This window comes from Ailuropoda melanoleuca, chromosome 15 (assembly GCF_002007445.2).
Source record: "Ailuropoda melanoleuca isolate Jingjing chromosome 15, ASM200744v2, whole genome shotgun sequence".
NCBI classification, from domain to species: domain Eukaryota; kingdom Metazoa; phylum Chordata; class Mammalia; order Carnivora; family Ursidae; genus Ailuropoda; species Ailuropoda melanoleuca.
Genome location: NC_048232.1, coordinates 34,529,088 through 34,556,221, shown reverse-complemented (window position 1 = coordinate 34,556,221; position 27,134 = coordinate 34,529,088). Strand labels below are relative to the sequence as shown.

The 27,134-nt window shown below is 50.7% G+C and overlaps 2 protein-coding genes across 6 annotated transcripts in view; one reads left to right on the top strand and one right to left on the bottom strand.

Annotated features, from left to right (window-relative positions):
• The window catches only part of MARS1 (methionyl-tRNA synthetase 1), a 23,384-nt gene extending 600 nt beyond the window's left edge, over nucleotides 1-22,784 (bottom strand). Inside the window, exons 1-20 of one of the 2 annotated variants that reach the window (XM_002916014.4) lie at nucleotides 22,647-22,784; nucleotides 15,225-15,448; nucleotides 14,332-14,422; nucleotides 14,092-14,170; nucleotides 13,879-14,013; nucleotides 13,468-13,543; nucleotides 13,049-13,221; nucleotides 12,785-12,891; nucleotides 11,113-11,229; nucleotides 10,765-10,968; nucleotides 9,564-9,765; nucleotides 7,170-7,244; nucleotides 3,472-3,642; nucleotides 3,203-3,298; nucleotides 2,955-3,072; nucleotides 2,354-2,567; nucleotides 1,219-1,350; nucleotides 1,006-1,110; nucleotides 741-927; nucleotides 59-130 (exon numbers count right to left, since the gene is read on the bottom strand). In XM_002916014.4, the coding sequence (XP_002916060.3) occupies nucleotides 59-130; nucleotides 741-927; nucleotides 1,006-1,110; nucleotides 1,219-1,350; nucleotides 2,354-2,567; nucleotides 2,955-3,072; nucleotides 3,203-3,298; nucleotides 3,472-3,642; nucleotides 7,170-7,244; nucleotides 9,564-9,765; nucleotides 10,765-10,968; nucleotides 11,113-11,229; nucleotides 12,785-12,891; nucleotides 13,049-13,221; nucleotides 13,468-13,543; nucleotides 13,879-14,013; nucleotides 14,092-14,170; nucleotides 14,332-14,422; nucleotides 15,225-15,333 (2,463 nt within the window). In that variant the 5' untranslated portion in view covers nucleotides 15,334-15,448; nucleotides 22,647-22,784. Of the gene's footprint in view, nucleotides 1-58; nucleotides 131-740; nucleotides 928-1,005; nucleotides 1,111-1,218; nucleotides 1,351-2,353; nucleotides 2,568-2,954; nucleotides 3,073-3,202; nucleotides 3,299-3,471; nucleotides 3,643-7,169; nucleotides 7,245-9,563; nucleotides 9,766-10,764; nucleotides 10,969-11,112; nucleotides 11,230-12,784; nucleotides 12,892-13,048; nucleotides 13,222-13,467; nucleotides 13,544-13,878; nucleotides 14,014-14,091; nucleotides 14,171-14,331; nucleotides 14,423-15,224; nucleotides 15,465-22,646 lie in introns of both variants that reach the window. The other variant, XM_034644073.1, reaches the window with a different exon arrangement.
• On the top strand, nucleotides 19,692-27,134 carry ARHGAP9 (Rho GTPase activating protein 9). Of its 4 annotated transcripts, XM_034644074.1 has the most exons (18): nucleotides 19,692-19,790; nucleotides 20,101-20,434; nucleotides 20,730-20,953; nucleotides 21,922-22,146; nucleotides 22,323-22,436; nucleotides 22,635-22,739; nucleotides 22,977-23,038; nucleotides 23,183-23,273; nucleotides 23,474-23,569; nucleotides 23,717-23,815; nucleotides 24,071-24,212; nucleotides 24,305-24,412; nucleotides 24,740-24,838; nucleotides 25,019-25,096; nucleotides 25,238-25,291; nucleotides 25,547-25,681; nucleotides 26,154-26,259; nucleotides 26,843-27,134. In XM_034644074.1, the coding sequence occupies exons 2-18, from the start codon at nucleotides 20,119-20,121 to the stop codon at nucleotides 27,012-27,014; spliced, it is 2,226 nt and encodes a 741-aa protein (XP_034499965.1). In that variant the 5' UTR covers nucleotides 19,692-19,790; nucleotides 20,101-20,118; the 3' UTR covers nucleotides 27,015-27,134. The 4 variants fall into 4 exon arrangements, with proteins under 4 accessions (XP_034499965.1, XP_034499967.1, XP_034499966.1 ...); XM_034644076.1 differs by lacking the exons at nucleotides 19,692-19,790; nucleotides 26,154-26,259 and having other exon boundaries at nucleotides 19,947-20,434; nucleotides 26,843-26,980; XM_034644075.1 differs by lacking the exons at nucleotides 19,692-19,790; nucleotides 22,323-22,436 and having other exon boundaries at nucleotides 19,951-20,434.

Below are 27,134 nucleotides of genomic sequence, written 5' to 3'. Positions count from 1 at the left end.
ACCACGGAAATGACACTGGGGCTCCTGCTGGGTGAGAGCACGGTCGAAGTTTTCTCACCTGGCCCCCGCCAAAGCGCTGCCTCAAACTTTCAATCTGATCATTTTCCAGTTTTTGGAATAAGGGACTGACCTGTGAAGAAAGAATTCATAATCATTCACTGATGGGGGAGAAACTCTGCCAGACTATACAGAGGCCTTCTCTCTCTTCAGTCACTGACACTGAGGAGCTCCACGTTTCAGAAGAAACAAATGAGCAAATACCTGCCGATTTCAATAAAGAATCTAGATAAAACACTGGCACTCACCCTGAAAGCCGAAAGTATTAATAAGGTCCAAGACTAAACTATTTAAGGATGCTAGGTCGACGCAAGGGTTTAGAGGTAAACTTACTTTATCCGCTTGTGTCAAAGAGGAAACGGCTATCCTGTATTCTCCCTGCTCACTGCCTGTTGGCATTATGGAGACCACGGGATGATGGTGTTTCTTCAAACATCACTGGAGACCCATTAGTTTTACATGCCAAGTTCTGGCATAAAGAGTGGTGAGGGCATATGAGCTAGACACTGGGCTTGTGAGCAAATACCAAGGACTTTCTAAGTACAGGGTGGGGAGGAGTACGGCAGGGGGTTCAGAGAACGGCTGTGAGAGTCCTATGTCCAAGTTCCCTGACCTCACCCCCAAAGACTGCATGGCAAAGGCAGGAATGCTCAGAGGCTGGCCCGGCCAGCCCTCAGACGTACTGTGCCAATCTGGTGTCCGGCTGGTAAGGTGCACACGAAGTTCGTGAGCAGGACTCTGCAAGCCGGGGGTGGCAGCTGCAGCTGGGCCTGAATGGTGCCACCGACCGTGGGCATGTAAGGCTGCAGCATGACGGACAGCAAGGCAGCTATATTCACTGCCAGGCCTGTCACTGTCCCGGCCCGCTGCCTAGGGAAGAAGAGACCTCAATCAGACTTTCCAGGAGGACAGAGCTCACCGCCACTTTGCTCCTGTAGCCAAACTTACCTGTCAGCCTCACTGCCTTTAATCCGCTTCCAAGGCTCGTTCACCTGAATGTACTGGTTGCCATGGCGAGAGATGGTGAGGATGCTGCGTAAGGCCTCCCGGATCCTGGGCAGGGAGGGGTTGGGCCAAGTTAAAGTCCCAGAGGGACCAGTATGTGGCTCTCAACATGCCAGCACAGATCACTGAGATGAGACCATGGTGCAGGTTACTTACCGAACCTTCTCCAGCAGCTGGTGATAGTGCTGGAGTTCCAGGGTGACATGGGCCAGCAGGCGCCGATCATCCGAAGTAAGCACCATCTCGGGCACATAACCGCCAAAAAACTTAGACACAAACATCCCAGCTCTTGATGGGAGTCAGGAAAGAGAGGGAAGAGAAAAGAGGAATTACTGCCCAGTCTCCTCCTAGAAATTTGACCTGATTTTCCTAATTCTCCATTCTCTCAGAACTGACACATCCTAGCTCCCTCAAGTTAGAAGGCAAAGCTTAACAAATTCATTCCTTGTTCTCTCTCTCCCCTAATAAGAAACCCGATAAAGTTAAACGTCCATTTTAAGAAATCAATACAAAGAATGATGAAGTTGAAACATGTAACTTGCTATCCAATACTCTGAAATGCAGTTGACAACCAAATCTGAAAGGATGGGCAGCCATGGAGTACACTTCTTTAGACTTCAGAAGAGCTGAGAAAGACACCGATAATGGAGCGTGAGCCTAAAGTAACAACCCCCCCCTCCAAAATACAGTAAACGTCTCCTCCTCCTACACTAAAATAACCGCTTTCTTCAGCCCAACTTTCTAAAGGTCTGCAAGTAAACTTTTTTGCTAGGAGAGAACACATTTCCAATTCTATAAGGAATATTAATAGGAAACCAATGTGCGGGTGCCTCGGTGGCTCAGTTGGTTAAGCGAAGGCCTTTGGCTCAGGTCATGATCCTGGAGTCCCAGGATTGAGTCCCGCATCGGGCTCCCTGGTCAGCAGGGTGTCTGCTTCTCCTTCTGACCCTCCCCCATCTCCTGCTTTCTCTCTCACAAATAATCTCTAAAAAAAAATTTGCAAAATTTTTAAAACAATTTGCAAAAATTCATTTTGTGACCAGCTTTGCTAAATCACACCTGTACAACTGACTTCACCCAAGCAAACATACCCTACTATGTTCTAGGATCAGGTACCAATTGATAGAAATCCACTTTCCACATTGTCCTCCCCATCCCTCACAGCTCCTCCTCATTCCTGCCTTCTCGGCACCCCATCTCTTCCATCTCTCCCGCCTAGTGGAGCAGAGCCAGCCACCACCCCGTCCTGCCCCCAGCTCATCTGCTCTTACCCCACTCCCCTCAGTCCCACCTGTTGATGAAATTGCCCAGGTTGTTAAGCAGTTCAGAATTATTCTTGAGCAACATATCTGTCCAGGAGAAGGCACTGTCCTGGCCCTCGGGCCGAATGTATAGCAGATAGAAGCGCCAGATGTCAGCAGGGATCCCTGTGTCCTGGGCCATGTCACCAAACACTCCCACGCCCCGGCTCTTGGAGAATTTCCCATCCTCGTAATTCAGGTACTCTGGACAGAGGAGTAGAATGAGAACCATGTGCTCAAATCACACCTTCCTCTCTCTGACCCACTAACACTTCCTCTCCCCCAACCTCAACTACGGGTGTCCAGCAACACTTCTTGAGTAGTTGGGCCTGCAAAGAACTTAGGGATCTCTTCCTCTCCATTTTAGCCTTTTTTCCCTTTACTTTTTACCCATTACAAAATTTTAGCTTCAGACTTTTGCTTTTTTAGGCTCTTGTGCCGCCCTTTTGGGTTGGGTTCTTATGTTCTAATGATTTCCTATTTCAATTCAACTCCTAACTCAAGACCTAGCACCTCTCCAGGATCTTCTTCCAAATACTGCCTCAGCCCTCATTCCCTAAGAACTTCCCCACCTTCGGTCTCCCAGGGTACCTGTAGCAATGAGGTGGTTGACCAAAGTATAGTTGTCTTCAGCTCCTAAAGCTGAGCAAGGAAAAACTAAGCCGTGGAAGGGAACATTGTCTTTGGCCATGAACTGATACAGGTTCACCTACAGAATACAGTTGGGAAACAAAGCTCCTGAGATGATTTTCAAAGGCCCAAGAAAGATCAGATACCCAACCCTAACCACCCCAGTGCATGCACTCTCCCCATGGACAGGCTAACCAAGAACTGCTCACTTGTTCTGGGTTCTTCCACCATCTCTCCCACTGGTCTGTGTAGTTGGCTGTGATGGACAAGTAGCCAATAGTGGCATCAAACCAGACATAGAATACCTGGAGGGCCAGGAGGAAGGAGACAGACTAGGATGAAGGAACACCGGGAGAACCTCACCAACCCAGTCTCCAACTGAAGCAACAAGACATAATCAACAGTCTGTTCTACCAGCTCAGGGTCTCAACCCAAAGGCACTATAATATGACATATGAATAAAGCATAGGATTTTTACCTTGTCCTCAAAGCCTTCTAAGGGTACAGGAGTTCCCCATTTGAGATCTCGGGTTATGCAGCGTGGCTTGAGGCCATCCCGAAGCCAAGAACGAATAATGAACCGGGCATTGGGTGTCCAGTCACTGCCAGGCAATGTCTTCCCCAACCACTCCTCCAGTCGTTTTTCCAGCTGAGATGGCAGAGAAAGTCAGAGCTGATTTAGGGCAGTCTCGTACATGGTTTGCATAAGGATAAATACGTACAACCTCTCAGGAGTAGTCTGGCGACATACGATTAAAAGACTCAGGACCTTGACATAGCGATTCCATTGCTAGGAATTTCTGCAATAGAGATACACAACAGTGCATGGATGTGTGTATAAGGAAGTACACGTTCATCATAGCAAAAAAACAGCAACCAACTCCCCATGGTTCAGCAGAGTTTAAAGGAACATGGTGTATCAATACAATGAAATACTTATGAGACCCTTAGAGAGTGAGTTAGGTCTGTACGTACTGACAGGTAAAGATCTCCAAGATACGTTTAAGTAAAGCAAACCACAAAATAATATATAATACAATCCTATCATAAAAAATAAGTAATAACATACAGATTAACAGAAGCTCCGAAAAAATTGTGAAGAAAAATATGTATCAGTGCTGTATTCTCAGATGGGATTATGTGGAACATCTACTTTTATACCGTATTTCTACACGAAATTTTAGAAACAAGCCTATTTCACTTTTATTTTATAAGCAGAAAAAAAAGATAAATCTGTTGGAAGGGACGGTTCATGTGGTTTACGCACATTAATCCCATAGCTTCTGGAGCCTGACGATAGCCCTACCGGTAGGGCTGCGGGGAAACAGTTGCACACAATGCTGGTAGGAAGGCAAAATGTAACAACACCTACTGAGCAAAAGCTGGCAATGCACTATGTGTGCAAGGGATCACTTTTAAGGAATTTATCCTGAAGAAACACTTCCAACAGTACAAAAGTTCATAAGCACGAACTTACTCGCTACAGCATGATTTTTCACCACAATTTACTGGAAACTCCCTAAATGGTAATCCTAGGAAACAGGTTAAATATAGTACCTACACTGAATGCAGTACTATGCAGCTGTTAAAAACTGACCAAATAAGGCTACCTATGAACTGATACGGAGTGATTTCCAGAACGTACTGTCAGGTGAAAAAACAAAATGCAAAAGAGTATACACCCAGATGCTGTATTTCGAGTGAGAAGAGGAAATAAGAAAACACGCACATACACACACACACCTGCTTTTCTTTATATGTATGTTTATAAAAATAAACACATTAAGAAGAATAAAACCGAAGACAAAGTTGATTAACTACAGGAGATGGAAGAACAAGGTGGCATGAACAGGAAAGGGAATGACACTTCTCTGAGTATACCTTTTTGTATGGTTTTGATTTTTTAAAAGACTGATGTTCTAGGACAAGGAGTACTAAACTAAAAGCAAATGAACCAAACTTATTAACTTATTTCAGTAACAAAACCACACTGAAGGGGGGAAAAAGCTAAGCTAAAACAATTTTGAACACGTTACTTGATTATATAGCCTCAGCTGGGGGAAGGGGCAAGGCTGCCAACAAACCCCAAACTCTATTTTAGCAGGTTTTTGGTAGTGGTATGGGTGAAGCAATTCTGAAATTATTTTTAGGTGTACTGTAGGACTGAGCAAATGAGTAAAGGTCAGGGGCCAGGGTACTTACTGTGGAAGATGGGAGATATAAACATGAAATAAGGGAAGGTCAGGAAGACCCCTGTATGGATGGACTGGAATCGCACGTGTTAGTATGAACTACAAATGAATGCCTAACTCTTTTTGCGGGAAGGGCCAAGAAGCAAAGACATGCCAGTAGCAATGAGCACACCTCAATCTGGGTCTCTTAATACTGTTCTCTACTGAAATGAACCAGGGGTTTGTGGAGAAATGGTTGATTCTGAGGCTGGAAGAGATGAACACAGATATCTTACTATGCCAGAAAATAAGGAAACAGAAAAAGGTTGAAGATGTCAAAAACACACAGAGAAATGGTCTTAAAGAGGCCCCTGCTGACCAAATAAGGGACAATTTGAACATGAAAATAATTCATGACAGGAATGAATTATAAACCACAGAAAACAATAGGAATCCATGAGCCCACACTGATAATGGGTAACTAATAAATGAGCAAAGGAGAAGGGCATATGTGTAGGGGTGGTAGAGTTGGAGAAGCTTCATGAAAAATGGTTCAGGATAAGAATGATTAAGTAAGGGATGCCTGGGTGGCTCAGTTGCTTAAATGTCGGCCTTCGGCTCAGGGTCATGATCCCGGGGTCCTGGGATCAAGCCCCCATCAGGCTCCCTGCTCAGCGGGAGCCTGCTTCTCCCTCACCCTCTGCCACTCCCCCTGCTTGTGCTTGCTCTCTCTCGCTGACTGTCAAATAAAGAAATAAAATCTTAAAAAAAAAAAAAAAGATTAAGTAAATGGATGCCAAATCTACAGCACCTTTTTTTTTTTTTTAAGATTTTATTTATTTATTTGACAGAGAGAGCTAGCCAGTGAGAGAGGGAACACAAGCAGGGGGAGTGGGAGAGGGAGAATCAGGCTTCCCGCCAAGCAGGGAGCCCGATGCAGGGCTCGACCCCAGGACCCCAGGATCATGACCTGAGCCGAAGGCAAACGCCTAACGGCTGAGCCACCAGGCACCCCTCACAATTAAGTATTTAAGAGTAAAGAGGATCTAGGGGAGCCTGGGTGGCAGAGTCGGTTAAGCATCGGCTCAGGTGGTGATGCTGGGATTGTGGGATCAGGCCCCGCATCAGGCTCCATGCTCAGGAGTCTGCTTAAGACTCTTTCCCACTCACTGCCCCTCCCCACTGTGTGCGCACACGCTCCTCTCTCTAAACAAACAAATAAATCCTTTTAAAAGAAGAGACTAAAGAGGCTATGTATGTACATGCATATGTGGAAAGAGCAAGAATATGCTAAAATAAACAGAGCAAAATCTTAACAACTAGTGAGCCTAGATACTGGGTACATGAGGTTCTTTGATCTAGCAACCATGTATTCTTGCAGATCTTTTTGTGAACTTGAAATTATTTCCAAAGTTAAAAAAGGACACAAATCTACTAATGTGGAAAATCCAGTCACAACATGTTATAAAGTAAAAGAAAGAGAGTGCAGAACAATATGAATGCCATGATCTAACTGGTATTAGAAAAAAATATGAAAATACTTTCATATGCATTTGTCATTTCTGAATAGACACCAAAGAAAATGAGCAGTCGTCAATATGTCTGGGGAATGGGCCTGGGCCTTGCACTCTGTCTCTTTTTATCTGTTATGCCTTTTTTACAATAAGCCTGTATATTTTTATTTATTTATTTATTTTAAGATTTTATTTATTTATTCGACAGAGATAGAGACAGCCAGCGAGAGAGGGAACACAAGCAGGGGAAGTGGGAGAGGAAGAAGCAGGCTCACAGCAGAAGAGCCTGATGTGGGGCTCGATCCCATAACGCCGGGATCACGCCCTGAGCCGAAGGCAGACGCTTAACCACTGTGCCACCCAGGCGCCCCAATGTATATTTTTAAAAGGGAAATTAAAAACAGTTGAGCATGGCTCGGTACAGATTTGTGGCTGAGGCAGAGGGGGCCAAAGAGGCTGCACAGACTAGCTTGAGGCAAAGGCCCACTTACCTTAGGCAGGTCCAGGAACAGGTGCCGAGAAGATTTCACCACAGGGCACGACCGGCAGACTTTACACTGAGGCTTCTGTGAAGGGAAATTCAAAGGAAGGGGAGATCCAAGGTGAGACAGGATCAGGACTTCAGGCCAGGGGGAGTTGTGCGGGCAAGGGGAGATGCACGCAGGGATGAGCGCCCCAGCCTGCCATCTCACTGAGTTTCATGCTTCCTTGGGCCTTCTGTGACCTGGAAGACTCAAGTCCACAGAGCATAACATTTGTTAGTCAGTTTCATGACTCTGTCCCATGGCTGCAAAGAATAGGAAAAAGCATTCTCTAAGCACAGGCTAAGTAGAGAGCACTGCACTATACGGGGCTGCGTGAGGGGAGGAAAGAGCAGAGACACATGGTTCCTCTCCCTGAGGAAGTTACAATCATGTTAGGGAGAGCGGGTCCCATGAGATCTGCCCCAAACAAAATGTCAAGAAATACTTTCATGACACACTGGCTATGCAAACACTGGCAGGTGACAGCAAGAGGACTCAACAGTGAGGGGGAGGGGTGTAGTCAATCAATGGTGGCCAATCAATGAGAGCTTCCCAGTGAGTTTTTTTTTTTTTTTAAAGATTTTATTTTTTATTATTTATTTGACAGAGATAGAGACAGTCAGCGAGAGAGGGAACACAAGCAGGGGGAGTGGGAGAGGAAGAAGCAGGCTCATAGCAGAGGAGCCTGATGTGGGGCTCGATCCCATAACGCCGGAATCACGCCCTGAGCCGAAGGCAGACGCTCAACCGCTGTGCCACCCAGGTGCCCCCCCAGTGAGTTTTTGATCTGGGCTTTTGAATCTTTCCTGTAGTTTTGACCTGGGCTTTTGAACCTTTGCATTTCTGAGTGGGCTCCATGTGGCACGTGGGGCTTGAACTCACGGCCTACCCTGAGATCAAGAAGCGCAAATTCTACAGACTGAGCCAGCCAGGTGCCTGCGCTTCCGAAGCTGAGCGATGAGAACTCTCTCAGGACCTCTGTCCTGAACTACAAGCCTGTCTCCAACCGCCCACCTAACGCCTCTGCGTGGGTGTCTTACCACAACCGCACCCCCGCACTCCACCAGGACGCCCGTCCTTCATCCAAGCCTGCCCGTGTTCGTAGATGTACTGTCTACCCCAGCTGCTCAAGCCAAAATCTTACAAGTCGTTTTCTAGACTTCGCCTCACCCCGAATTCACCTATCCATTTCTACAGAGTCTGCCTCCGATATCTATTTCAAATCCTTTTTCCCTCCGCATTTCTGCTGTTACTAATCTAGTCCGACCTATCACCCCATTTCTGAGCTACCATTCCGGCCTCCAAACTGGTCTCCCCACCTTCTCTCTTCTTTCCTCCCATCCACTTTCCATGGAGCAGCCTACCATTCAGCTGCCACAATGGCTTACTAGGCCCTGGTCATCTGGTCACCGCTGACCTCTCTGACCTCATCTCCATCCAGCCTCCCTCTCACTGTGCTACAGCCATGCTGGCCTTCTCCCTTCTGCCTTTCCAGCTGCTTGCCACCTTGTGCCATCGCATTTCCTGCTCCTTCTGCTTGGGACATTCTCAACCTCTCATCGCCCGGCTTGCTCCTTCTCCTTCTTCAGTTAAACTCTCGGTTCACACGTGACCTCTGCTGACAAGCCTTCCCTAATCACCTGGCTACAATCTTTCCCCAGAAGCCACTGTCACAGCCTCCCGGCAGTTTCTCCTATATGTACGCTCTCGTCTTTAGGGTTGGTCTCCTCCCCACGCTAAAGACCTGATTATTCACTGCTAACACCACCAGCAGTCCCAAGTGACCACCCTATCATAAGGACTCAAAAAACATGTGTTGTATAAATGAAAAGAATAAGTTAGCCAATGAGTAAACACCGAGAGGAGACGTGTTTATGGAAGAGAGAAAGAAGTAGTGAACAAATGCAGATCAGGTGGTCTGAAGCAGGAGCAAAGGTAGGCAAGCATGCCCTCATCTTGTCTACTTCCTGGCACAATGCTAGGCACGTTGCAAATGCTCAGCAAGTATCCAATGAACCGAACGATAAGATGGGGTAAAAAGAGGCACTGGTGAGGGGCGCCTGGGTGGCTCAGTCAGTTAAGTATCTGCCTTCAGCTCAGGTCATGATCCCAGGGTGCTGGGATCAAGCCCCACCCTGGGCTCCCTGCTCAGCAGGGAGTCTGCTTCTCCCTCTCCCTCCCTTGCTCATTCTCCCTCTCTCAAATAAGTGAAATCTTACAAAAAAAAAAAAAAAAAGGCACTGGTGAAAGGTCCTGAATGCTAAAACAAAAATCCTAAATGCGACCAGCCTGGGAGTCCCAGAACAACAGAAACTCTCTCCTTCCTTCCCACATTCTCCTCCTATGAGACCCTCCTCTCACCTTGAGCTCAACGGCATTGATGAGCTTGCCGCACTTGTCACACTGGTCACCCCGGGCCTCCTCGTAGCCACAGAAGGGACACACGCCCTCCACAAAGCGGTCAGCCAGGAAGCGGGCGCAGCGTTCACACCGCAGCTGCTCCACAGTATCTTGCAGCACAAAACCTCGGGTCAACAACCGCTGGAAGATGTCCTGCGTGATTCTAGCAAGGGGAGTCAGGGACAGGGGACGGCCCAGTCAGAGGAAGTCCAAGAAAGTGGTGCACCCCTCCCTCAGGTCACTCCACCCAGGCCCCACATCAGTCCCAGTGCTGCAGAGATCAGGCAGAAGGCTCCTCAAGGCCAAGGCCATCTAATCGTCTTAAGGGAGTCTTACTGGATGACCCAGACCCCTCATACCTACTCCCCAACTCTCCCACACAAACTCTTCCCTCAATGCTCTAGAATTTGTTTGTCAAATACAAACTTAACAGTTTTGGACTCTTCGCTCACACAAATCTCTAAAAGGGCAGGACTGTACTCTTTTTTAATATGTCCTAGAATCAAAATTAGTCAGTCCAACTGCTAAACTGCTTAACTCTATTATACTGACAGCCTGTCCACTACATAGTTTTTATTAAGAATGGGTATCAGGCAGAGGAAGAATGAGTGTTATTTGGGGCGCCTGGGTGGCTCAGTTGTTAAGCGTCTGCCTTCAGCTCAGGTCACCATCTGAGGATTGTGGGATCAAGCCCCTCGTCGGGCTCTCCGCTCAGTGGGAAGCCTGCTTCTCCCTCTCCCACTCCCCCTGCTTGTGTTCCCTCTCTTGCTGTCTCTCTCTTTCAAATAAATAAATAAAATCTTAAAAAAAAAAAAAAAAAGAATGAGCGTATCTGTTATAAACCCGCAAGGGAGTGGGAGGGAACGTCCCTAGGACTCTAGAGCAGCCGGGAAGAGCAGGGTGGTGGCAGAGGCAAGGCAGATACTTCCCATGAGCCGAAGTCCTGTCTCTTCCTTTTCTCGCCGCTCCCTCAGCCCCTGGGCAGCCTTCCGCATCCATGGAATCCCCATGCTTGGGATCCATTTCAGGGCACTATTCAGACCCTAAGTTTAGCGGGGGAATGCCTAAACAACACTTCTGGTTCCTTCTGTCTCCAGGATATTCTCATTGCCCCCAGCCCCAGTGTTCACCCTCCACGTCTGGCTGATTAGAGAAAACCTACTTGGTCTGCTGTGGAGTAGTGGTACGACCAAAAGTATCAAACGAGATATTAAACCAGCGGTAGATGTCGGCATGGATGGCATGGTACTTGTCACAGATCTCCTGGGGGGTCAGACCCTCCTCCATAGCCTTGGTCTCTGTCGCTGTACCGTACTCATCTGTCCCACACAGATAGAGGGTGTTCCACTGGCGAAGGCGGGAGTACCTGGAAGGCATATGGTAATCACGAGGGGCCCCATCTGGCCCCTCCCATGCCTCTGGGATCCTCCCAGCCTCCACCCTTGAGGTGTTCCATTCTCTTGGGCCCACCATGCCCTCAGGAGGTCCCTCCCCCAGCAGCTGGCTCTACCTGGCAAAGACGTCAGCACTGAGCACGCAACCAATGATGTTTCCAAGGTGGGGGACGTTGTTGACATAAGGGAGTGCACTGGTGATGAGCACATTCCTTTCCCCAGCCACAGGCAGCCTGGTAGGGCAAGAGAAAGACAACAGTCCATGGAGGAGAAGCAAGGGTCAAGAGGGACCAACAGTGCACAGAACACCCACACGCAGACCTGCTCTACTCACACACTCAGGTACATCTGAAGTCTTTCCTCATGTGAAACCAAGGATCATGAACTCCCCCTAAAAGCCATGAGACCCCCTACAGTTGAAAGCGCAGGGCCCTGCCAGTGAGCAAGGCCAGGTACCCGCATTCCACACTGACCTCTGTCTCACTTTACTATCCTGACTGCTGCTTTTCCATCAGCTTGTTCTCAGGCTCTAACTTCCTGAGGATCAACAGAACTCTTCCTGGTTCTGTCCAACCACCATGCCCCCCCAGACTCCCAACGCCACCCCAGCACCCTTTCCAAGCACTGCCCTCTCCCCTTCCTCCCGGGTGCCATGGAAGCATGACCTCCTGTCACTGCCTCAAGTACTCACAGCCTGCCACCCCATCTTCGTGTCTTCCCAAGTCCTTCTGTTACCCCCCCCCCCAATCGGACATCTCTTTGTGGCCCTACTCAAACTAGCAGGCATCAGCTGCCTTCCTAGCCACGCTCGCCCTCCACTTTCCCAGGCTCGTGCCTAGTCATGCCACTCAATCTGCTGTGTGAAGTCACTCGATCCACTCCACTCTTTCCGTGCTTCAACCCCGCAGCTCGGCTGCACACATCCTGTATCCACCCCCTCCTTGGCACTGACCCCTCACCAGGACGCCTTTGATCTTTCCAACCATTCTCAACCTGTAATCACTGGCTCCCATCATTTACCATGTCCTTCAGCCTTGGCCATCTTGAGAGCTCACAGAGTCCCATGATTTCTACTGTTAACAAAGACTCAAGTGATTCTTGTTAACCTCACCCCTGCTTCCCAGGTTAGAGGTCCCAACTGCTTCCTAGAGCGTTTTCCAGCTCATTTCCTTAAAAGAGATCTCACTGATTTCTCCTGCATTCATTAACTTTGCTTCCTATAACTGAACACCGTAATTTTCTCTGAAATCCAGCTGAGAAATCAGTTCCTTCAGGGAAGCCTTCCTTCACAAGCGACCCGTCTCCCACCCGGTCATCCTTGCACCCAGAGCCCCAGAGCACTTTGTAGCACACTGTGTGGTGCTCATGTGTCACTCTGTGACCCCTCTCTTCGTTAAGAGTGTGCTTCCTACCTCGGCAGACATAAAGGGGAGTATGCCTGGGGTTCTACCCTCAGGGGGGTTGCATTCTGTTATATAACTGGTGACAGCAATCAACGCGGTGAGCGGTACAAAGTGCCAAAGGAAAAGATGGAAATTAGAGAAGTCAGCGAAGGGGACCTATCAGACAGATACTGGCACTATCAATAACTTCCACTTAGGAAACCAAGCCCCAGGGCGCCCAGGTGGCTCAGTCGCTTAAGCGTCTGATTCTTGGTATCAGCTCAGGTCTCCGTCTCAGGGTCATGAGTTCAAGCCCTGTGTCGGACTCCTCGCTGGTGTGGAGCCTATCTAAAAAACAAAACAAACAAACACACAAAACAAGGCCCACTCATCAGCGCCTACTCACACAGGAGTCTGCTGTGGTCGAAGCGGGGGCAAGCTTTCCAGGCCCTTCTCCCAAGCAGTTACAGCCATGGCGATCTCCTCCTCAGAGAGAGCAGCCAGCCCCTCCTCCTGTGAAAAGCAGACACAATCCCTCAGGTGAGGAGGCCCACAGACTAAAGAAACTTGCTCTCCAACAACTGAAAGAGTTAGGCCATGCTCAAAGTCCCTCTCCGAGGCACCCCCAGGTACTGAGGCTCTGTGGGGACCCCGCTGCTCTGTTCCAAACCTCAGGCTCATTGCTGACAGCCCTCCCCTCAAAGGAGCCGGGCTGGGGCTGCTTTTGGAGGTAGGGCCGGAGGGCTAGGACACCCTGCTGCTTCAGCACAGTCTCTGCAGCTCTCTGACATGGCTCCTGAGAACTCAGGGTCTGGAACCAGCTGTGCAGGGCACCCAATTCCTCTGTAGGCACAGGAGAAAAGAGAGAATTAGCAAGACCTGGAAAAGGCAGGCAAGAATGGACCGCCTCCCTTTCTTCATGAAGTCTCTCCAGTTATCTTCCCCAATTCCCTCACCATCTTTATGCTGTAACTGCCCCGTCAAGCTACACCTCAAAGTGGATCCTCAATTTGGTGTTGCCCATTCTGTAATTCCTCCACCAAGCTCCTGGGCTGGGGTTGGGGATGAAGTGATATGCACAGTTCTCACCAGGGAGGTAGGCTGGGTCTTGAAGTAATGGGTATAGCGCCCCCCACAAAACAACATCGGCTAGAGATTCTGTCTCCTTTGTTGAGGAAAGAAAAGAAAAAGGTCCACAGATAAAATACTATGTTTCTTCCCATGCATACAATAATATCTAACAGTTCCTAAGCACCTACTATGTGTCAGCACTTTGTTAAGCACTTTAATTTACATCACTTAACCCTCACAATAATCCACTGAGGTGGCTACTAATATTACCCCATTTCAAAAATGAAAATACTTGAGGACTAGAGTCTGGTGATCTTTCAAGATTACACTGCTAGCAAGTGGCAGTGTTGGGTTTTGCAGTCTGAATATAGCCTTCCATCTTGGTTCTTATATAATTTTCCCTGATCCCCATCTCAGAACCCAACTCACCCCAGCCAGGAAAGGACAGCTCCGACGACTCAAGCTCTGGTCAATGTGAGTCAGGGCTCTCCGGACTGGGCCAAGAACATCTTCCCCCTTCTTGCCTTGGACCACTAAATAGTACAGGGCAGCAGACAAAGCTGGCTAAAATGTGGGGGACACAGGTCAGGATGGCCATACAGAGCAAGGGCCTGCCTGCCAGCCCCCATGTCTCAGGCCCACCTGCAGCTCCGTAGCTTCCCATTCCAGCCACTGGTTGGTGAGGTCATCTTGCTCCCAGCCAGATAACAGAAAGAAGTATCTGCCCAGGGAGACAGCAACAGCAGGCGGAATTAGAGGGGCCCATCTGTCTAGCCTATTTCTCCCCCCATAGTGAAGCAGTGGTTACCAATAAAGCCACACAGTGGACAGTAAGGCCTGATTTTATTCAGCCACCTCCCTGCCTTAAGGACCAATACTGACCGGCAGATTGCACTAGTGGAGAAGAGGTAGTTGCCACTATCCAGTTGCAAGACAGGGACCTTAGGCCGGGTCAGGAACGGGACCACACACTCTGATGCAGGAGAGGGAAAAAAGTGAAAAAAAAAAGGAAAAAAAAGAGAAAAAAAACTTTGTTAAGTTAGAAGGACAACTTCGCATTGTTCAAGGAAAAAGAGAAGAAAGACACTGGAAAGATTTCTGGATAGGACCACTGCAAGGGGGTGGATCCAGAACAAGCTGGATAGACTAGCAGGTGTTCAGCTGAGACGGCCAGTTGGAAGCAACAGATGGGCACTGCAGAGGAGTGGTGGTGGTGGTGGTGGCATTGGGACAGTGCTGCCGCCAAACACTGAAACAACGGAGAGTAACCGAGTTATCTAAGGAACTGGGAGAACTGACAAGAAAACTACTTTTAAGAAGCACCCAAACAGATGGTTGGGAAGAGGTAAACCGAAAAGAGTGAATGTGTGTCTGTTTTAGGAGAAGAGAGCAGGGTTTCCTAAGAACAATAAAGGGGTGCCTGGGGGCGCCGATGAATAACTAGAGAGAGTATGGGGGAGGGAGGAGCCTGACGGGTGTGGGAGAAAGTTGGAAAGAAGGCAGAGGTTCACTGGAGTGAGGCGGGATAAAGGAAGATTGGGGGGGGAGCCTAGAGATGAGGGATGGGGTATGCCGAGGGCAATTAAGCGAAGCAATTAATGAAAGATGTGACGGGAAGAAGAGGGATGGGCTGACCAAGAAAAATGGGGGAGGAGGCGGACGGCAGTGCGTGGTGGGGGGTGGAAGCTTGGGGAAGACAACTACGGGAGGGCTGCCGGGCGTGTTTTTCGGTCCCGCCCCCCTCATCCACCGCCCGCCAGCACCCGCCCCACTACCTTCGGGGCCTACGGTGCTGATAAGCAGCTCCGCCCTGCCCTGGGCCCTGCCCGCCGCGGCCAGCACGGGCAGGCTCCCCGGGGCGCCCTCGCTCACGAACAGTCTCATTTCGCCGTGGATCCCACGCTGATGCAACCGGAACCGGCCTCCTGCCTGTGAATGGAGCGTCCGCCGCGATGCACGCCGGGAAATGGAGTTCTGAACTAGGTCTTTCTCGGGGCACCTATCGGGAAAGTAGACTATTTCTCCCATCATGCAACACCAGGAAACAGGAAGAGAATATCATAGAGATAGAGAGGCCGCAGAGGCTGTGCTAGAGTGGCACTTTTTTGGTGGGCGGGCCGGAGGAGCCGATTGCACGTAGAGCTCCGCGCACTGTGCTTGACTCTTCTACGGCCGCTGGACGGCGGTGACGGAAACCAGGGCCTTCTCTATTCTTGCTGAAGTGGCATTGTCATGACAGGAGCTACCAGCAAAGGCCGACTCTCCATTCGGGTTCACAAGAATAGAAATTAAACAGTTGAGAGTTAAGATGAACTCACTTTAGTGACACGATGGAAATTAATGTAGATATCCTATTAACAAAAAAGCATGTGACTATTAAATATTGATTTAATGCCAGTCTGCGGCTAGACAGTTTCACTGAAGGTGAGGGACCATATGTAGGGAAAAGGTCAGAGGAAGGGAAGTAAGAAGGCGAAGAGTTTGGCGGTATTTATTTCACGAGGAAGTACATATCAGTAATTGAGAAAGGGAAGCTTCTTATTCATTTTTACATCTCTGTAAGAATAATTAATACCTGGGGCTCCTGTCTGGCTCAGTCAGAAGAGCACAGAACTGTTGATCTCGGGGTCATGAGTTCCAGCCCCATGTTGGGTGTAGAGAATACTTAAATAAATAAACTTAAATAAACAAACTTTAAAAATAAATAATAAGTAATAGTACTTACGAGTTAGGCACTGTTCTAAGTACTTTGAGATATGTATTAATTAATTCTCAGAAAACCCTCTGACAGTTCTGGACCTTCTGAAGCGAGGCCTTGCAGCTTCTGCCCAGGCTTCTAGAAACACTCTGGCAGCTCTGAGCAGCCATGTAAGAAGTCTCATTACCTTGAGACTGCCATGCTGGAGAGGTCTCATGCTGACACTCTGGCTGACCGCTCCAGCTGATGCCAGCATTCCGGTCATTCCCAACAGGGTGTCAGATATGTGAGTGAAGCTCCCTAGACCAACCCATCTGCTTGCTGAATATCACTGAGTGACCCTAGCCAATGCCACTTGGGATAGAAGAATCACTCAGCTGAGCCCTATCTAAATTTCTATCCCGTAAAATTGTGAGCTATAAGAAAATGGTTATTTAACAAAATACAAACAAACAATGAGCTAGGTTCTCTCATTCTTGTTTTATAGATGAAGAAGCTGAGGCACGGAGAGGTTACTTTGTGCCAGGCACTATACGAGGCATCGAAGATGCAATTATCAACAAAACGGATATCGGCTTCTGCCTTGGCAGAGCTCACAGACTTCCTCGGAAGTCAGAAAATAATCTTTGAAGTTTCATGAAAGTCATAATGCGCGATGTAAAACTTGCTGTGGGAGCTCCTAGTTAGGGCTGGGACCCAATTCTAAGTGGTTAAGAGAGGCCTTCTTGTGCAAATGACCTTTCGGCTGAGATCAGAATGATAAATGAGAGTTAGCCAGCGAGATTGGTGGGTTGAGAGAAAGTGTCTGGGGGGGGGGGAAATATATGCAAAGGGCTGGAGACCTCCGTGCATTTTAGGAATCTGAGGAATTAGTGTGCAGTGAGAATACTGAGTTTGTGGTAGGGAGTATGAAAAGGCTAGTCTCAAGGGAGAAAGTCTCTGTAAACCATACTGTAAATTTTGGACTTGACTCTGAGGACAATGAGAAGCCTTCAAAAGGTTAAGTCAGGGACATGGCAAGGCATTTTTGTGCTTGAGGAAGGTCACTCTGGCTGCTGTGCCAGGAATGGACTGAAGGTGAGGAGAACCATATGCAAGGAGACTACTTAGAAGGCTATGTCATCCAGACTAAGGAAGATGATAGTTGTAGAGATTAAAGGAAGTAGGTAGATTGAAAAGATTTAGTAATCGATTACATAGGAGTGGTAAGAAAACAGGAGAAATCAAGGGTGGCCGCCAGGTTTCTGGCATGCATAATCGGGTGTACCCTGTATTTGCTCCAACAGATGATAATATTTTCCCTATCATAGTGATTATCACACTGTAATTTGTTATGAGAGGGCGGAGCCATATTTGTCCTTTTTTTTTTAAGATTTTATTTATTTATTCGACAGAGATAGAGACAGCCAGCGAGAGAGGGAACACAAGCAGGGGGAGTGGGAGAGGAAGAAGCAGGCTCATAGCGGAGGAGCCTGATGTGGGGCTCGATCCCAGAACGCCGGGATCACGCCCTGAGCCGAAGGCAGACGCTTAACCGCTGTGCCACCCAGGCGCCCCCATATTTGTCCTCTTAATCAACAATGCCTACCACACAGTTCCTGCCTGGCACATAGGGTAGCAAGCATTCAATAAATATTTATTGAACTCAAATTTAACCAAATAGTGGTACTGGAGGAGAAAAAGGTTTGTGGGGAAAGCTGACAAGTTCAGTTTAGAACATAATGTGTTTGTGCTACTTTGGGCATCGTCAAATATCCAAGTGCTTTTCAGTGGACAGTGGATTAAACTGGAGGTCCAGAGAAAGATCTGGACTGGAGATAGGGTATTCAGCAGCATATGGAGGTCATTTAAGCTGGGGAGAAAATAAGACTACATAGGGCGAATAGAGTTCAAAGGGCACAAGATCTATGACAGATCTTGTTAAGGAACAAGGGGCTGCTAAGACGGTAAGAAGGACATCAGCAGTGTTTGTAGGAGGAGAGAATAGTTAATTGTGTTCACTGCTGCTGAGATGTCAAGCAACATAAGGCCTGCAAAGTATCCCTGTAAAGTCAGGGGTGACCTTAGGGAGGAGGGACCTTGCAGAGGTGAGGGAGTGAAGGGAGAGGAAATGGAGATCCCTGTATGTAGGCAACTTTTCAAGAACTTTGACTATAAAAAGGAAAAGAGAGGGATAGGGTGGTAACCGAGGAATATAGTAAAGGGAGGTTTGGCTAAAGATGGCTGAGGCTTGAATATGTTTAAAAGCTGGGGGGGGGCGGCACCTGGGTGGCTCAGTTGTTAAGTGTCTGCCTTTGGCCCAGGGCCTGATCCCAGGGTCCTGGGATCCAGCCCCGCATTGGGCTCCCTTCTCTGCTGGGAGCCTGCTTCTTCCTCTCCCCCTCCCCCTGCTTGTGCTCTCTCTCTCACTGTCTGTCTCTCTCTCTGTCAAATAAATAAACAAAAAAATCTTTAAAAAAAAATAAAGCTAAGGGGAAGGAGGCTATAAAGAGGGAGAGGATAAAGTGCAAGAGAGTTGGCAGAGAAGGCAGAAGAGGAGGAGATGTGAGCACTTTGCAAAGGCCAGATGAATGAATGGTCAACAAATGGATGAAGCTGGGGACTGCTCGTGGAGGTGGGAAGGGGTAGTGGAGGGATAGGGTGCCCCACGTGTTGAACGTGTAGCCGACTAAAGAGGAAGATCCCTGAGGCCAAATCCCAATACTGGGAACCAGCCCTCAGATCACGTGTCAGGGGAAGAGCGCAGGCTCTAAGATGTCACCAGAGGGGAGGGGCAGTCCCCACCCTGCCTCTCCAAAGCCAGACCCAGAGCCTCATGTTGTGCAGTGGGAAAACTGAGAAGGGCAAAACAAGAGGTGTTAGGTAAGGAGGAAACATCAGTGTGTGTTTTAAAGCCCTGGCAATCAACGGGGATGTCAGTTTCCACCTTCCACCAAGGAAAAGCCAACATCAATCCCCCATCCATCCCCATATGCTGTCATAGCACCCTGTAATACCTTTCCAGAGTCCTTGATTCAATTGTAATGAATAAATGTGTCATTAGTTAAGATCTGTCCTTAAGCTCCACGAGGGCAAGGACTGCGTCTATCCTTTTCCCCTCTCTTATCTCTAGTGCCTAACACTGTTCCTTTCACATGGGAGGTACTCAGCCAATCCTTGTTAAGAGCATGAATGAAGCAACCCACACACGAAGTAGGACTCCGCCCCAGAGGCTAGTACAGAGTATTGTTTCAAGGCCTCTGGGCTCCCAAAACACGTCCTGGATTGAGAGGATGGTGGTATTTTCACCTCTTCCTCTAACTTGGGATCCCTTTGTGCTTCTGCCAGCCACTTTCTCTTTCTCTCTACTTTTTATTATTTCTCTAGCTCTGGTGTCTCTGGCTCTAAGTCTCTCAGAGTCTGCACAGGAAGCACGCAGCTTTAGGTCTGAGGCTATTGGTAACGGAAACATTGGTGCCTGTGTAGATTTAATAAAGGTCACAAACTTTTTTTTTTTTATCTTTGTCATTAATTCCTGTCTCTTGCCTGTGTTCCGTCTCAGACCTGATTCTCTCTCCTCATCTTCTTGTGTCCCGCTCAAAAGTCTTACCACCACCCAGGACCCGCTCCTCCTGCCCGTGGATTATCTGATGGACCCCAGAAGGTACTGAGAGGAAAATCACCGAGCTAGCCTCTCTCCCCTGATTTCCTGCCCTGCTGGCCTCGTAGCTCTGCTGACCACATCCTCTCTCATCTTACTTATATACTTCCTCACCAGTCACGTCACCCAGGAGTTCTCAGTCCCCTAAATCTGTCACTGACCCCCACCCAGGCTCTCTGCTTTACCCTCCACTCTCATTGCAAGGCTCCTGTCCTTACGTTTCTCCCTACGCTGCTCTTAGAAACATGTCTCTCTGCTTGGAAGCAGCCAGTCACGTCCTTTGTTGGATCTCCAATACCCTTTTTTCCCACAGGTGACAGTACTGACTACAATGCTGTCAGGCCGGTGGTGGTCAAGTACCCGGGGCAGCCTTGGGCTGGGGCCCCAAAACCCTTCTCGGGGATCCCAGCTCTGTGCCCTCTATGCCTTCACTTACACTGGGACAGATGGCCGGCAAGTGTCCCTGGCTGAAGGGGACAGGTTTCTACTGCTTCGAAAGACCAACTCAGACTGGTGGCTGGCAAGGCGCCTGGGAGCACCCCCCACTTCTCGACCCATCTTTGTCCCAGCTGCCTACATGACAGAGGAATCTATCCCTTCCCAGAGCCCAACCACCATCAGCCCCAGCCAATCCCTCTGGACACCTGGTGAGTACTCCCTTCACCTTCTTACCTCCCTGGCTTCTAGGAATTATCAGAAGGATCTCTCTCCCTCAGAGCATCTGCTGACCCCCTTCTCTTACTTCCCTCCGATCAGCCTCCTCTTCATCCCCATCGCAGTGTCCCCGTTTCCTCTCCTCCTAGTCTTACACTTTCTAGGTCTCATGTACTTCTCCACAGCCTCCTCTGCTCTTGTCTTCCTTGTGAATCCCCAGGATGAGGGATCCAGCCAAGATCACCCTCTGATCCCCTGCCCCCACTCTTCCCATTTCTCTGTTTCCAGGGCCAAAGTTGTGTCATGGTTCCGCGAAGGAACTGCATCTGTCTCAGGAGCCTCCAGGCAGGGCGCAGACCACCTCTAAGCAGCCTCCTCCTCTTCCCCCCAAAATGTGTAGAAGCGTCAGTGTTACCAATTTGAGGCCTACCCTCCCGAAACCCTTCCAGGAAGGAGCAAGTGGCAGATCTCTCTCTCAGGAAGACTTACTGCCAGAGGCCAATGCCAACACAGTGAGTCACAACCCTTCTGAGTGGACTAAAGACTAAACGGTTATTTACTGCTGGGCCCTGTTCTAGGCACAGTGGCAAACAAGGCACACAGAATCTCTGCCTTCAAGGGATTCCCATGGGGATGACAAACACATAAACAAGTAACTGTTGGTACTGGTAAGTGCCACCAGGAAGCATAAATGTAGAGAGTGATGGAGGTAATCTGGGAAGGCATCTCCCAGGAAATGACATGTAGTTGATCCGAATGAGGAGGAGGAAGAAATAGTTGTGAACCAAACTAGGAAATGAGAAGGAATTCTAGCTGAGGGATAACAAGTAGCAAAGATCCTGGGAATACATGGAACCTGGCAGATACAGAGGGACTGAGAGACAGCCAACCAGAGCTATGTTTTTCTCTCTAACTCCTGACTCCTGGCCCAGGGCAGGGTTTTTCCTGGGTCCCATCTTGGCCAGCTCAGGTCACCAGCAAGTCCCATTTGGAGATGTTAACTCCCTCACTCTTCTTGAAGACTCAGCTCCTCCCCTCTCTCTTACTTGCTGGTGGATTAAAATGGCCCCTCCTCTCTCCTACTCCCCTAGTAGGGGTCCCTGACCCCTCTCCCTCTCTTCCCTTTCATTCTGGAGAATGTGAGGGTGGGACGCTCCCCTCAACCACCACCCCCCCTCAACACACACACAAAAAGCCGGTTCCCCTTTCCTGAGGCCCTGGGGTAGGGGCGGGGTGGGGGAGGAGGGAAGTTGGCAACAGGAAGTGAGGAGGAGAAAAGCAAAGAAGAGTGAGGGAGGGAGTAAAAAAAAAAAAAAACCAGCTGGGGACTGGGGTTTCTTCCCCAGTACCTGGGTCACCCCAGCCAGGAGCTGGGGGTGAGAAAACAGTGGGGGGGAGAGGAGGAGGAGGTTAGGTGGAGAGAAGACTGGGGAGGGGCACAGGCAGAGTAACTACCTTTTTCTTCCCCCTTTCCTGGCAGGCAAGACCCCAGCCCCTCATGTCAGAGCACCCTGTGTACTGCAACCTAGTGGACCTTCGCCGCTGTCCCCGGTCTCCTCCCCCAAGCCCTGCGTGCCCCCCACTGCAGAGGCTGGACTCCTGGGAGCAGCACTTGGACCCTAACTCTGGACGCTGCTTCTACATACATTCGCTGACCGGCTCCAAGTCCTGGAAGCCCCCACGCCGCACTCGCGTGCGGGAGATGGTGAGACCTTCCCTCCTGCCTGTTCGTGTGTTCCTTCCACCTCCTCCTTTCCCCTAGTGACCCCAAAGTGGCGTGTTTTCTCTCTGGGGCTGCCATCAGAAAATTGCTGAGAAGGGTGTTGAGAGCGGGTTGAGGTGGCATCTGGCCGTAGCTTTCGTCCTCACCCCACTCCCCAGAACCCTGGCTTCATGGAGGGGACACAGACCCTGAATAGGGACAATGGTGTCCTGCAACCTCAGGCAAAGGGCTCAGAATCTGACACCGCAACCCCAGAACTGCTGGGCCCCCAGGTGAGATTCCTCCCTCCTCCTGAACACATGCAGGAAAAGCCATCTTTTTACTACTCTCTTTTATGCAAGACGTTCATCAGTTACCCATCACACCCCCTGCCTCTCACCCACATCCGTACCCCTCTTCCCCCTATAGCCGGGACTCTGAAGTTGACGTTTCCTCCCCCTGTTTCTCCTATCCCCTACCCCCCCCCCAAGGGTTCACCCTACCTCTGCCAGCGCACCTCCCAGCTCCATCCCTCAGACCAGCCGTCAGCCTTGCAGCCCTCTCGACCTCTGCCGCAAGTCCTGGACGACCCCCATGTAAGTCACCCACTTCCTTGTGCAGGCCGAGATCCTCACTGCCCCACCCCCCCAATTCCTGCTCCTTTAGAAACATCTTCCTCTTTCTGAGTGTTCTCTCCGTATACTCTCTTACGCAGCCTCCCCCACCCCCCAACTGTAAAGGACCTCACTCCTGGGACACCCCCCCTTGGGAAAGCCGTGGCGGCTGTGGGGGCCCCTGGGTGGCTTTTTAATACCCCTTGCTCCACTCCCCAGGAGGTGGAAAAGTCGGGCCTGCTCAACGTGACCAAGATCGCCCAAGGGGGGCGGAAGCTCAGGTGACGAGACCCCGGAATACCTCAGGGGCCTGGGCGGCTGGATTCTGTAGAACCCAGGGCAGGGAGAGCGCCCTCTCCACGTGATTCTAACTGACCTTTGCCCTACTACCGCTGCGCTCCCCCCGCCCCGGTCCGCCCCTGCAGGAAGAACTGGAGCCCGTCTTGGGTGGTGTTAGCAGGTAACAGCTTGGTCTTCTACCGGGAGCCACCGCCGGCCGCGCCCTCCTCAATCTGGGTGAGTGCGAGGGAGGAGAGGTGGGGGCGTGCAGGAGGGGTTCGGGCAGGACTCCTACAGCCTCGGGCCAACTGTGCGGTGGAGGTGGGGGAGGGGGAGTAGAGGAGGAGGCACAGCCTCCGGTGTCCCCGCAGGCCCCCGGGTGGGAGGGAGGCAACGAGGGGAACAGCGCCGCGGCCTCAGTTTCTCCCGATTGCCAGGGACCAGCGGGTAGCCGACCCGAAAGCAGCGTGGACCTGCGCGGGGCAGCCCTGGCCCAAGGCCGCCGCCTGTCCAGCCGCCGCAACGTCCTGCACGTGAGTGCCCTCCCGCGCCTACCCAAAGCTCCACCCGACCCGAAGGTTCGCCTCGGGTTTCCCCGCACCGGTCTCCTGCTCGGCCTCCCGTCTTTTTGTGCTCCTCCCCGCTGACTCAAGCAAGCCCCCTCTCCGCTGGCCCCTCAGATCCGCACGGTCCCTGGCCACGAGTTCCTGCTGCAATCAGACCAGGAGACCGAGTTGCGAGCCTGGCACCGCGCGCTGCGGGCGGTCATCGAACGCCTGGTGAGATGGGTGGGAGATGGTGCGGCCCAGCCGGGAGAGAGGCTCGGCCCGGCGGGGCAAAGGGAGTGGTGAAGGAATAGTAGGATTTTGGGGTGGTAGGGGGCACGGTGGTCTCGCTGTAGGGCCCTGAGGTAGGGCTGGGACGTGGGACCCCAGCAACCGGCCACCGTCTCCTTGCGTCGAGCTGCGGGGTGCAGATTTCTCTTTTCCCTCTTCCAATCTCCGACTCGGCCCACCTCGCCCTTCCGGGTCTAGGATCGAGAGAACCCCCTGGAACTGCGTCTGTCAGGTTCGGGACCGGCAGAGCTGGAGGAGCTGAGCGGCGGAGAGGACGACGAAGAGGAGTCCGAGCCGGTGTCCAAGCCACTGCTGCGGATCGGTGGCCTTCGGAGCTCCAGTGAGGGGCGGGCCTCGGGTGGGCGGGGCCCGGGGGCGCGTCTCCGGGCTCCTTCCAGGCGGCTCTCGTCCTCATTCCACCTGCTCCAACAGGTCGGTGTCCTGAAGGAACTGAACAGAACCGCGTCCGGAACAAACTAAAGCGGCTTATCGCAAAGAGACCACCCTTGCAAAGCCTGCAGGAGCGTGGGCTGCTCCGAGGTGAGGTGGCCTGGGCCGACGGGCACCCCTCTCTTTCGCACCTGCTGTAGTATTTTTGCAAGCACTTCTGTGTTCCTGATCTGGGCCTCAGCCCACTTCGTGGATGAGAAAACTTCAGTGAGACTCACAGTAGAACTTCCCAGAACTAGATCAGCGGTCTTCTGCTCTTCTGCAGCTTATTTCTGGGGAGAAACAGTGTAGCTCCTTGCCGGGGGCCTAGAAAAGGCAGCCAGGAGGGCCAGCCCAACTTTGGGGTGAAAACCTGTGCTAAGAGCTTCCAGGGGTGCTGCTGCCACCGGCTTCCCATCTCACTCTGTGCCTCTCCAGACCAGGTGTTCGGCTGCCAGTTGGAATCACTGTGCCAGCGGGAAGGGGACACCGTGCCCAGCTTTGTGCGGCTCTGCATCGCTGCTGTGGATAAGAGAGGTCGCTTTTCCAGAGACCCCACCACCTCCCCTCCCAACAGGCCAAGGCCTGGAATTCCCCACCTCCCCCACCCTAGTCTTCTTTCCGCCTTATTTCTCTCCACCCTTGCATCTCTCACCAGTCCTTACCTTACGCAGTTTAGAGCAGGAGTCCTTATTTGCTCCCTGCCTGGTCTCCTAGGTCTAGATGTAGACGGCATTTACCGGGTGAGCGGGAACCTGGCAGTGGTCCAGAAACTTCGCTTCCTGGTGGACAGAGGTGAGAAGGCTTGTGGCATGTGATGGTACTACGAATTTCATGCCTCAGAACCACAGGCAGTTTCTCAGGGAGCTGGCGGAACAGGGAGGTCTGGCTAGAACAGCACGTCTTAGCTCTTGATCTCTTCTGTCCGTGTTGCAGAGCGTGCGGTCACCTCCGATGGGAGGTATGTGTTCCCAGAACAGCCAGGACAAGGTACGTACATGGAAGGCCCCTCAGAGCCTTAAAACATCTGACACCCTCCCTGCCCCTTCTGGCTCCTTCTGTGTCCTGCTCCTGGGTGGGTTGTCCTCCTCCCCACCTCTGCTGCCTTGCCCCACTGTAGATCTCCTAGGTATTTCTGTGGTCTGCCTTAATTGGATCTTCTCCCAAACTCCTGACCTCTCGGTCTTTGGATCTCTCTGGCCCTTCATGAGCCCTGAACCCCTCTGTACCTCCTTCTCCTCCCAGAAGGCCGATTAGATTTGGACAGTGCTGAGTGGGATGATATTCACGTGGTCACTGGAGCCCTGAAGCTTTTTCTCAGGGAGCTACCCCAGCCTCTGGTGCCCCCATCGCTGCTGCCCCATTTTCGTGCTGCCCTTGGTAAGGGATGAAAACTTTGGGCAATACCCTTGGTATGGGGGTGGGGCGTGAAGGGTAAAGAATAGGGTTTCCTCTATGCCCTTCTGTCCCATCCTGAGGATGGAGATGGAAAACAACTTTCAACTCCTATTATTTATTTATTTATTTAGAACGTTTAGAGGGCTGACTTAAAAAGAATTCTAAAGCTGCAGTTGCTGGGGGGGAGGGCACCTGGCTGGCTCGGTCAGTAGAGCATTCGACTCTTGATCTCAGGGTTTTGACTTTGAGCCTCATGTTGGGTGTAGAGATTGCTTAAAAATAAGATCTTAAAAAAATAATAATAAAGCTGCCGTTGGGCTCAGTGGAAAAGAAAGCTGTGGTAGATTACTGGTGTCTCCCGTGGACGTGGGAAAGAGTAGCGAGTTTACCCACCCTGCCCTCGCACCTTCCCTAGCCTCACCCCCATGCCCTTCCCTTCACTTTTTCTCTCTAGCACTCTCCGAATCAGAGCAGCGTCTCTCTCAAATACGAGAATTAATAGGCTCAATGCCCAAGCCCCACCGGGACACTCTGCAGTACCTCCTGGAACATTTATGCAGGTCAGGAAGGCAGAGCATCTCTGTGCAGGGAGGGAGGGTGGAGTGGGGCACGCAGTGGGCACTGTGTTCAGATGCAGTGAAGGTAGGGGACACCTGGGTTTCTCACCTGTTTAGTGGGCAGATGGAGGAAACAGGCAACCTCCAGGTGGGGCATCAAGTGGGGTAATGGGGATGAAGAGATGGCGAGGGATGCTGTGAGCCATCTCACCACTCCTGTCCCCTGGTCTCTTTGTCTCCTGTTGGGACCGTGCTCATGGCTTATTTGGCTGAGCTGGGCCTGGGCAGTGATCTCTGAGAAAGGATAGCCATTTGAATTAGAGTCACCCAATCTGTGAGCAAGGCTCTAGGGCAGTCTTCAAAGCTGGGGAGAGGCAGGCATCTCCTGGGTTGTGACATCCAAGTCGTATCCTGAAGGTTTCTCTCTTGGTTGCATCTTCACGCCCTTTGTGGCTGTCTGCTTGGTTTCCTTCAGCCACCACGTGGAGGGTCCCGAAGCTTCCTGCTTGTCCCTTTGAAGGGTTAGATTTATCTAAAGTGGTGAAGCTGCTGCCTTATGGCCCTTTCTCTTGATCTTTGCCCACAGGGTGATAGCACACTCTGATAAGAACCGCATGACCCCCCACAACCTGGGAATTGTGTTTGGGCCAACCCTGTTTCGGCCAGAGCAGGAGACGTCTGACCCGGCCGCCCATGCTCTTTACCCTGGGCAGCTAGTCCAACTCATGCTCACCGACTTCACCAGCCTCTTCCCTTGACCGGGGTAAGGAAGAAGACAAAGCGTGCTTCCACTGATGTCTGTTGACTACCCTTGGTGGGGGTGGGGATAGTGGGTGTTCTGTTTTGAGGACATCCCATTAAATCCTTTGTCTCCCAGA